Raw genomic sequence first — 10,977 nt, 5'->3', positions numbered from 1 at the left:
TTTAGATGAAACACACTAGTGGAAACATCACTAGTATTATTTTATATACAATTTCTGCCAATGGATCAATTTCACCTAAATCACCTAAATCTTACACACTGGACCTATTCAGGATGATAGGGTGAGATCTAAATTGTGGTTATGATAAGGTAAGAGATGAAGTTTTGGTTAGAGTGTCTACAATGAATGGAAGTCAATGCAATGTCCTAAATAGGATCTCTCTCTCTCTCTCTCTCTCTCTCTCTCTCTCTCTCTCTCTCTCTGTGTGTGTATGAGCTCAGAGTTAATGTTAGTCAATCCACCATGATGGTTGTGGTCAGGATGATAATAATAATAATAATATTTATTATAATTATAATAATAATAAAGATCAAATTGTGCCAATTGTGAGTGTATGAAGCTAAAACATAACAGTTTACTTGTCATTACTTAACGCAATCTTTTTAAAAATGCAACCGTTGCGCCATTAAGTGCAGTCATTGGTGTAGGTTGCACAACATGTATTTCCAACCCCTCACATGCTTCCTGTCAAATATTTCACCGTCTTCATTTGGCCGCAGATCACGTGGCTCTAATAGTTTTGTGTGACAGACAAGAGAACACATACACAAGGACACAGATGATCTGTAGTGGGTCGTGTTTTTGGAGAAAGAAACACTGAGATGACATTGTGAGCACGTTTTCCTTGTAGACACTGGGAGAAAGAGAGGCGGGCGGGGCGGCGGGGGGCTATGTGAACCAATGACAGCGAGGCGGGTTTAAAGGCGTCGACAGCACGCGGTGGCTCCTCACTTCCTGGATGAAGATGGCGGATGAGAATGAGACAGCACCGATGCCGGAGGGGGAAGACGGAGAGGACCACGGCCACTGCAGCGACTGTGAGAACGAGGAGCACCACTCCGACGACGGGTAAGTGCACCGGCTCGGTGCCGCGGCTGTGAGACGCGTGTCCCTCCGCAGCAGCGACCTGCAAAGCGGCTGCAGAGTGGACGAGTCCGCCAGCGGTGAGGGACAGACAGCCGGGGCACGGACACGTCCCTCCCACTTGCTGTCACCCGATTGGCTAGAATGGCCAGTAACTCACCAGTTCTTTGACCCGATTGGCCGATGGCGCGTTTCTCTGGGCGTGTCTTAGCGGCGCCCTGCTCTGCTCTAGCCACCGATAGCTAGGCTCGGGATGGGGGTGGAAAAAAACAAACAGCGCACGAAAGCGAGCGTTTTGCCCCAAAAACAAACGTTTCCTGTCGCTTTTACGACTCCGGAGAAAATGTAGAACCTTTCCATGAAGTTGACAGCTCGTTGTTTTAACCACACATCGCTGCTGGCTGTCGGTAACTGATGCAAGTCATGGCAACCCCCGGCGAACAGCTAGCTAGGCGTTAGCTTGCGTGCTAGCATAGCTGTCAAACCCCCCTATTGTCTGTGCGTGGGTCTTGGTGCAGACTGGAGACAAATGCAAAGTGAAACAAGGACAAACCGCGTGTCGTTTCACTTTCTCCTGAAGGACGTCTCCCCTGTGCTAGTGTTGGGACATGGGCGATGTCTAGGTAGCGTTTTATTCCCCGTGCAAACCCCGGAAATGTGATCCTGAAGCAACCGAGCTCTAAGTAGCTCCCACTGAACACAGGCTTTAATGAAAATCCTCCTTTTCCCTGCACAGGTTTCTGTAAATGTTCACCAAGCTGTGCCACACACGAGTCCAGGCCTGTTGATATTAAGGCGTGCCCTGATCGCTCCAAGTTTTCTGTATTGTCTTATGGGGACAGAAAGAGCTGCTGTAGGACAAAAAGTACCCAACCTTTAAATGAACGAATATCTACCAGGGATCCCCCTCCACAAGTTATAATATTTCGTGTATTCATGTGCAATGAAAATTTGACAGGAGAGTGAAGGATTTTAATTGAATAGAATAGTAATAATCACCAAGTTATACCACTGTCAGGATCACAAATGACACAGATATTGATACCTTTTTTATTTTTAATATTAGCCAATGTAAGGTTAATCATCCATTTCGAACTATGCCAATATAATTTGTATTAATAGCAACACCAAAGTCCAAACGTTTATTAACATAATTCTTATGCATTGTAAGAGTGAGGAGGTATAACACATAATTGATCGACCTTTAGATTTGTCAGTCTCTGACCATAAAGAGGTTTACAACCACCATCTTCACTCGGGATCAAAAGTCAGTCTTTAAACTTAATATTATGGTTATCTGACATCTAGTGTGATAATTATCAATGTCACTTGAAATATAATAAAAAACTATGTTTATATACTTTGTGGACATTTTGCCCACCCCTAAGCCAATGTATTATCAGGTAAGGGTTATTTTTTTGCTCTGGTTGCATTATTTCTAAGCATCCCTGAATATGTCTTATTTACCACAAATAAATCCTCAAACATAACTTAATTTTCTCAACGATTCTTTAAATTACAAAATCAGATGGTTTCTAATGTACATAACACAATATCATATTATATATAAGTCAATTCTCCAACCAAAAGTGCTGGTCGCACACACATGCACGTAAGACGCAAATATTTGCAGGACTGTAAATGACTGCAGGACTTTATTGATCATGTGATTACCTGAAAGCCTGAAAGCCTTAAAAGGTCAAATTGTTCGGTGTAAGCAGTCGTCCGTTCACTGCTGCAAAGGAAGCTTAATGAAGATGTTTTTTATTTAAGTGACGCAACTGTGAGCTTCACTGTTGCTCTTTTCCAGCAACATATGCAATCCCCCCCTTCCCTCCCCACCGCACCAATTTACACACACAGAAACAAAGAGTTGTTCTGGCTGTAAACTGGTCCTCTCTGTGGAAATGGAAGCCTGTGGAACAAACTATTCAATGTTTTGTTGTGCATTGTCCTAGTCACCCACTGACCCCTCGTACATGCATATGTACACACACGTAGATGCCACGCACTCTTCCAGAGGTCATGTGATTCACCATCTGCGCTAGTGTAACAGTAAAGGTCCAGAGCTGGCTCTCTCTGCTCTCCGATGCTAATGAGATTATCCTCTGTAAGTATCCAGTCTTTCTTGGGCCAGAAGATGGATAGATGGGTGGGGGTGTGTGGCTCCTTAGGTTTGAACTGATCAGGAAAGGGGGTTGTGACACACTGGTTGTGGGAAGGAGTTACAGGACCTATTTACTATGATTTAATCCCTCTTGTATCCCTCTGCTCAGCTACATACAGGTTAGGAAGATGGATACAGTCCATATTTTCCTGGTACTATAACTTATGACTGCTTCACCACTTTTATTTGATTTGAATCACCTTTCCTTGCTGTTAGTATGGTTGTTTCTGTACTTGTCCTAGGCTACATCTGATTTTGAGGTAAAGTGCTGGCTCAGCGTAGAATTTGTTTTTCTCAAACTAAGCCTAAATGAATCATCCTCAGCTAACCGCAACCTTGTGTCACAACTGAAATAATTTATTGTGTTTGGAAGTAAAGAGCAGTGGGAATCACTTTTTAAAAGTATTCTTATATCCAGGGTTGATATATTTCAAGCTTAAAAAAAATGTAGTCCAGGTACATAAAAGGAATCAGCTGTGTGTGAACATTTATTTTTGCAAAGATGGGCTTAAAAAAACTACTTTCTTTAAATTAAAAAAATCTAAAACACGAGCTGATATGATGGTGTCAAACTGCAGACAGGACTTCTATTTATTACCTGATGAGACTGAAGATTAGTAACCTCCTCTGGGATAACGTATGTTTTAGTTGATATAACCCTGAGAATATGGTTGTGTAGTATTTCAATCTAAAAGTGAATATGATGCGGGTATTGTGTTTCCCAGGTAGAGATTTTGAAGATACCTTTTGACTAGGATGTGGTTTCCTCTCTGGAATGGAAGACTAATACAGACATCCTCTATTTCTGTCCCTTTTCAGTGACAGGGGCCTGGCTGACGACACTGGTGCCAAGAAGAAGAAAAAGAAGCAGAAAAAGAAGAAGAAATCTGCTCCCACAGAAGCAGCTCAGGACACCCTCTCTAAGGCATGAATTCCATAACCTCTTTTAAATAAAACCCCTCGCAACTCACTTAACAAAGTCTTTGTGTAGAAAATAATGATATATTGGCTGAGTTGGCCCTTGTAACTGTGTTTCAGAGTTTTTGCCTTGTATTAACTCCTCTTAATCTTCCCAACAGGTGAATTCATTGCCAGCCGATAAGCTACAAGAGATTCAAAAGGCCATTGAACTGTTCTCTGTAGGCAGCGGCCCTGCCAAAACCATGGAGGAGGCAACTCGGAGGAGTTACCAGTTCTGGGATACGCAACCTGTGCCCAAGCTAGGTATGACATTAGTCAGTTGTTCACAAGTACTCATGGCAGGTATCCAAGTTTCTGTGCTTCATGTCAGGAACTGTTTCCCTCAGGGGAGACGGTGACGTCGCACGGTTCCATTGAGCCCGACAAGGACCACATTCGAGAGGAGCCCTACAGCCTCCCACAGGGCTTCAGCTGGGACACCCTCGACTTGGGGAGCTCTGCTGTGGTAAGAAAGTGGATAAACACACGCACTCAAAGCAGGGAGGCACATGAGGAGTTTCAAGTCAATATTTCCTCTTTGCTTTATTTTGTTAGGAAAATTGTTTATTTTTTTATTTTAGTGGTAATCTGATTGTGCCCTTCATTCAGTTTTCTTCTCCTCAGTTGTTTATGCGGGATTACAATAATGAAGTTTGTCTGTTGTGTCAAAGTACAGTTAAAATTAGATAAATTAACATGATTTGGAGATGAAAACTAGGATTAGAGGAAATTATGGTGAAGCTTGTGTGCACAAAAGAGAACTTAATGTGTAATTTTGCCAAATGCTGGTGAGCTTTATTCCAAGCGAGTAAGACAAAAAAATCTACAGTTATATTTTCATTCAAAGGTTTAGCTTTGATTCTTTAAGGTGCATCTATGTGTATGGTATAGTTTGTTTTGTCAAATCTGCAAAAAGTTGACTGACAGATGCAGAAAATGTTGATTTGCAGAGTTTTTGTATAACTGTTTCATAAAATAGTTAATGGAACATATGCGCATATTCACAAAAACTTAAGATAATAATGCGTGTGATTAGAGGTTGTTTCCTTTTTGTTTGCTTTGACTAAATGTCAGATTGTTTTATTCTCTAAAACCAGCTCAAGGAGCTTTACACCCTTCTCAATGAGAACTATGTGGAAGATGATGACAACATGTTCAGATTTGACTACTCCCCCGAGTTCCTGCTCTGGTAATTCTTTTCACATCTTTGATTTTTCCAATTTTACACTTGACAAGGATCTTGTATTGAAATGTTCAGTGTCATGAGGAATATTAAACTCTTAATAATATCCTTTATGGCATTCTTATTCCTTTTGTCCATTTTGATTTATTTATCTATCTATCTTTCTTTTTCAGGGCCCTGCGCCCCCCCGGCTGGTTGCCCCAGTGGCATTGTGGAGTGAGGGTTAACTCTAACCAGAAGCTGGTGGGCTTTATCAGTGCCATACCAGCCAATATCCGCATCTATGACATGTAAGCAAACACAACAGTTTTGAATGAAAATGTTACCATGTAGACATAGATTGAACTTTGTTATTGATCTCACATGCTGCATAAAATCAGGGGAAGAAAGATTGACCTCATTTTATTTCACTCACATCTAAGCGACATGCATATTGTATTTAGGCTTGAAAATGCCTTATTATCTTCAGTTGGATTATAAAAGTGGAAAGAACTGTGTAGGATTTGCTTTTTATTAACTGACAATATTAATAAACTGAGTTTTTTGCAGACCTGCTCATATAATTATGTTTCTTCTGTTATAGAGAAAAGAAAATGGTTGAGATCAATTTCCTGTGTGTCCATAAGAAGCTTCGCGCCAAACGAGTTGCTCCGGTTCTAATCAGAGAGATCACCAGACGGGTCAACCTGCAGGGCATCTTTCAGGCAGTGTACACTGCTGGAGTGGTACTGCCCAAACCTGTGGGCACATGCAGGTGGGTCTGACACAGAAACGCGCTTTAGTTTTCTTCTTTGATTGTGTCGATACTTATTTGATTTCTTTGCACAGGTACTGGCATCGTTCTTTGAACCCCCGCAAGCTAATCGAGGTGAAGTTCTCCCACCTGAGCAGGAACATGACTATGCAGCGCACCATGAAGTTGTACCGCCTGTCTGACGTTAGTGGAAACGCACACCTACACACACATACAATACATCTATAAAATTATTTCTTCAATCCAGCATGCATTTATTCTCCCTGTCCATGTTTTCTCCTTCAGGCCCCTAAGACTTCGGGTCTGCGGCCAATGACCAAGAAGGATGTGCCACTGGTGCATCGTCTCCTCCTTGAGTACCTGAGCCAGTTCAGCCTGGTGCCCGTTATGAGCCCGGACGAGGTGGAACACTGGCTTCTGCCCCAGGAGAACATTATCGACACTTACCTGGTGGAGGTAAAACACCTTGTCTTGTATTTAAATAATTCTGTTGTGTTTGCTCCAGGAGTTTTGATTAATTGCTGTTGTTCTCTTGACAGAACGGTGGCAAAGTGACCGATTTCCTGAGTTTCTACACGCTGCCGTCTACCATCATGAACCACCCTGTGCACCGCAGTCTAAAAGCAGCGTACTCCTTCTACAACGTGCACACCACCATCCCACTGCTTGACCTGATGTCTGATGCCCTTGTCCTGGCCAAATCGGTGCGTTCCTCTTCAATTGGTGCATTCTTGTTCTGTCAAATGTGTATTGTCCAATAATGTGAACCAATGGAGTTTTTCCTCATCTCTTATTCAGAAAGGGTTTGATGTCTTCAATGCACTGGATCTAATGGAAAACAAGACTTTTCTGGAGAAGCTAAAGTTCGGCATCGGTGACGGGAATCTACAGTATTATCTGTACAATTGGAAGTGTCCAAGCATGGGGTCAGAAAAGGTAGACTTTCTTGAGCGATTTTCTTTTCACAATGGCAATTTCATAACCTCACCTCATCTTAACATGTTGACAGGTCTGCAAAAAGGGAACAAACTACTTCCCTCAAAAACACAACTTAGTTAGTTCTATGCAGTAATGTGGGTTAGTTTTAAAATGCTTGTTTCAGATTCCAGGCTGTCTGAGGATGTGCAGGTTAGGATACACACAATAGTGAGGTTGTTTTGACACTGTATTGTTATTGCAGCAGTCTGTTTAATCTTTTTTGTGTGGTGTTGCAGACACAACAATTAGATCTATAACAAAACACTGTCACTATTCTATTGGGGTTTGGAATCTCGAGGCACCTCACGATTCGATCAGAGGTCTAAGAATCGATTACTAAATGATTATCAATGCATCGAAGAATTTTATTTCTATACACAATTTATTTTGATTATCACTGGCTATAGAGATTACCGTTATAACAAGTGTGCTGTAATTACAGAATAAGGTTTTCAATTCAAAGAACAGATTACAACAGTCAGTCTATAACACTGGTCAGTTCTCTCCACATTGATTTATATATATATATATATATATATATATATATATATATATATATATATATATATATATATATATATATATATATATGTATGTGTGTGTGTATATATGTATATATATATATATATATATATATATAATGGCTTATGTGTTGGCTTCCTGCATCCACCAACAGACCCGTACCATAACTTAATGGGATCTTCTCTTGGGTTGTGCTCCAACCCTCCACGCAATTCATTGGAAATTGTTTCAGTATTTTTGCGTAATTCTGCTAACTAACAGAAAAAGTAAAGATTAAACTGCTCTCCTAACGGCTCCAACTTCCTCTTCCTCAGGTCGGGTTGGTGCTGCAGTGACCCCCAGTTACGCCATAAACAAGTGTCACCGACAGGCCAGGAAACCGCACTGACCACCTGACAGATGGACTGATGATGACTTCCTGCTTTAGGAAAGGAAAACCCACCGCCCATTTTTACTTTTTGACCTTTTGAACTTTGACCTGCACTACCGCTGCCAGGCGAGGAGGCGGGAAGAGCCTATTCTTCCTCCTCCCTCAATCACATGGACCTTAAGCCATTGTAGTTACCATCGCAAACAACTGTATTACATCTGGAAGCTGTCTTGATTGTACCAAACACACAGACACACAAGAACAGTTTGCACAGATTTCTTTATACCAAACACTCACTGTTGGCTTACAAACCATACAATACTTGTAAATAATATCAAAACATAACTGCAGATTATGCCCTAACAAAAACAGAAGTTATGGATTTATTCCAAAATGTTGGAACTGCTTTTTGCAATTCGAATAAATCTGTCATCCTTAAGTTTTAGAGATAAACAAAATATTCAAAAATATCTCAAAGAGGAAGAAGCTCAAAAAGATAAGGTACTAAATACCAACAGTGGACACCAGTGGCCTGTACTTCCAATTAATTTCAACGTGCTACGCAGCTGGTTATCAACTGTCTCAGTTAACTCTGGGTTTTCTTATCTAGCTACATGCGCTGTTGTAAGAACTATAAATAAAGTTCTTAATATGATGTCATAAATGCTGAAGTCTGGAGGTAGTCAGTTTAAAGTCAAAGTGGCTTTCAACAAAGAGAAACAAATGATAATCACATCACTAGAATCAGAAATGGTAGCATGATTTTTTTTTTCATTTTTAAATCAAGGTTAAGGATGTTTTGTAAATAAGCTGAGGAGTTTTATTAATTTGATTCCTGATTATTTTTCTCTTATCTGATGAATAAACTGTTATGAGCATGTGACGCAGATAGAAACATCAGTGATGTGAGACGTTTACTGCTGCCTAAAGTAGTGAATGTGTGATGGCATCAGTCTTACTGAAATGCTCATTTATTATAGTTAGAAAGTGTGTGGTTCCTTTTAAAAAATATATAATACATTAGAGGGTTTTGTTTTTTTATTTATCAGGTTAGGATTATTAAGCAGAAGCATCAACACTGTAAGGAATCAAATAACCATTATTCACTTAAAATAATAATTGGGCCGTATTTATATATTGTGAAGCTTTCAGAAGCTCCGTTTTAAAACCATAGCAGACGCGTTAAAAGTCTGGAACAAGTCGGCCCTAAAGCATACGTTACTATGGGGATTTTTTTAAATGTGAACCAACCTCGTAGGACTGAAAACCCAGAGTTAAACCTGATGCTCCCTCTTAAGCCGCAGAGCCTGCTCCGTAGTACAGGCCCCAGAAAAGGGCTGTTAAACTCATGCTTGACTTTTTTTTTTCTTCAGTCATTATGGAGATGTTTATGCCTGATTTGGTGTACGTTTTCTGGAGGTCTCCTCATCTGTATTAACTTTCATGAACTTCTCATCAAGCTTACTGCACTAACAGAGAGAGAAACAGACTAATCATAACAGACCAACTCAGTCAGAGGGGGGAAAACTCCTTTTGGACGAGGTTGGACTGCCACAGAGGTTTAAAGCTTTTCAGTGGGGTTTACTCAAAACGACCTGAATTATTTATGTTCCGGTTTCGATGTCCACCCTTAATAACGCAGAGATTGACGTATATCCTGAAAAATCAAGGACTTAAAGGTCAAAATCAGAAACTGAAAGAGCTTTTTCTTTTCTGGAACTCATGATGCAGGTTTTTCTTGGGGTGGGCAATCTCACAGAAAGGGTCTTAAAAAATAATAAATTAAAATATAAAATAATATAGTACAAGACTGCAAAACACCCCAAGAAAAAGTGAAGGAAACTGTGTTCTGGCTCATTTAATGAAATAACATCTCTAATTTAAAGCTATTTATTTAGAAAATTATAACAAATGTGCAGTTTTATTAACTCGCAGATGAAATATGAGCCTCACACAGCATAAAGATCCTTATGCTCAGTTCCCTGTCAGGTAATATGGGAGATTTCAGGAGGGTGGATGTTGGAGCTGGGCCCGTGAACAGCCATCGTGGTGGTGGTGGTGATGGTGATGATGATGACTGGGGAGAAGCCCCTGCTTAAAATAAGTGTTTCCTGTGTGAGTTGTTGGTTCTATTTGCAAACAGATGTAAAAATAAATGAAAAAATAATTGGTCTCATGGTGTTGCAGGAAACGAATGTGAAGATGCAGGTGATTTTCTTTTCTTTTGTTTTTTTTTTTTGAACAAAAAAGAATAAAATCTAGAAGTTGGTGTGAGAGTTTTGTGTTTTTTTTTTTCTGAAGGTAAAAAACAAATGATATGAAACACACCTTTAAGTCATGGCTATAACTTCAAAAACAGGTCCATGCTCGCTTTTTCTGGAAAAGCTTGTAAACTGACCCTGAATGTGATCTCTGAGGTCAAGATAAGATTATCAAGCCTTCACTACATGAGCGGTGATAGACCTGTTACAATTTGTATATAGATAGACATATTTGAGGATGCATTTATCAATGATATTTAAACTTTTTGTCGGTCATGTCATCCTTGTTCCAGAACATGGGACTTCCACAGAATGCTTCCTTCTGTAATTAATAAGACAACGGGGCTGTTTCTCACAGTTCATCTGTCATATCAGCTCATTTTGCACAATCAGAACAAAGTTGAGTTTCTTTCCTGTCAATTAGAGCAATCTGTTTATACGTCCATTCATTATCTGTACTGTTTATCTCTTCAGGGTCACAGGGGGCTGGAGCCAATCCCAGCTGACATCAGGTGAAAGGCAGGGACACTCTGGACAGGTCTCCAGAGTATCACAGGGCTGAGACACGTGACAGACAGATACTACTGGACGTCTGTGTACAAATACAATATAGCGTGCTCCAGTTTTGGGCACCATTGCAACACCATAAGGAGAACATCTGATTGGTGCCAAATTTATCCTTCAGCATCACAACACGACACAAAAATGTTTTCAGAGACAAGAAGAAAAAGGAGTTGTCATTTTTAAAAGCATCCTTATATTAACTTTAGTGGCCGTAACCACTACTACTACTACTGATGCTGCTGCCCCCATTGTATATAATATTATCAAACGTTATGGACACATCTATCAATCTAA

The 10,977-nt window shown here is 40.3% G+C and overlaps 1 protein-coding gene across 1 annotated transcript; it reads left to right on the top strand.

Moving 5' to 3' along the window:
• Nucleotides 1-805: 805 nt before the first annotated feature.
• On the top strand, nt 806-10,127 carry nmt1a (N-myristoyltransferase 1a). Its single transcript, XM_061090452.1, has 12 exons — nt 806-909; nt 3,911-4,016; nt 4,171-4,315; nt 4,399-4,517; nt 5,149-5,240; nt 5,408-5,524; nt 5,818-5,988; nt 6,063-6,171; nt 6,274-6,444; nt 6,528-6,692; nt 6,787-6,924; nt 7,803-10,127. Exons 1-12 carry the CDS (start codon nt 806-808, stop codon nt 7,821-7,823), a joined length of 1,458 nt encoding a protein of 485 aa, XP_060946435.1. The 3' UTR covers nt 7,824-10,127.
• The last annotated feature ends 850 nt before the right edge of the window (nt 10,128-10,977 follow it).

The sequence above is a fragment of the Limanda limanda genome, chromosome 17, assembly GCF_963576545.1.
Source record: "Limanda limanda chromosome 17, fLimLim1.1, whole genome shotgun sequence".
NCBI lineage: Eukaryota > Metazoa > Chordata > Actinopteri > Pleuronectiformes > Pleuronectidae > Limanda > Limanda limanda.
Note: the sequence above shows the minus strand (reverse complement) of the source record. Positions and strands in the feature narration are given on the sequence as shown.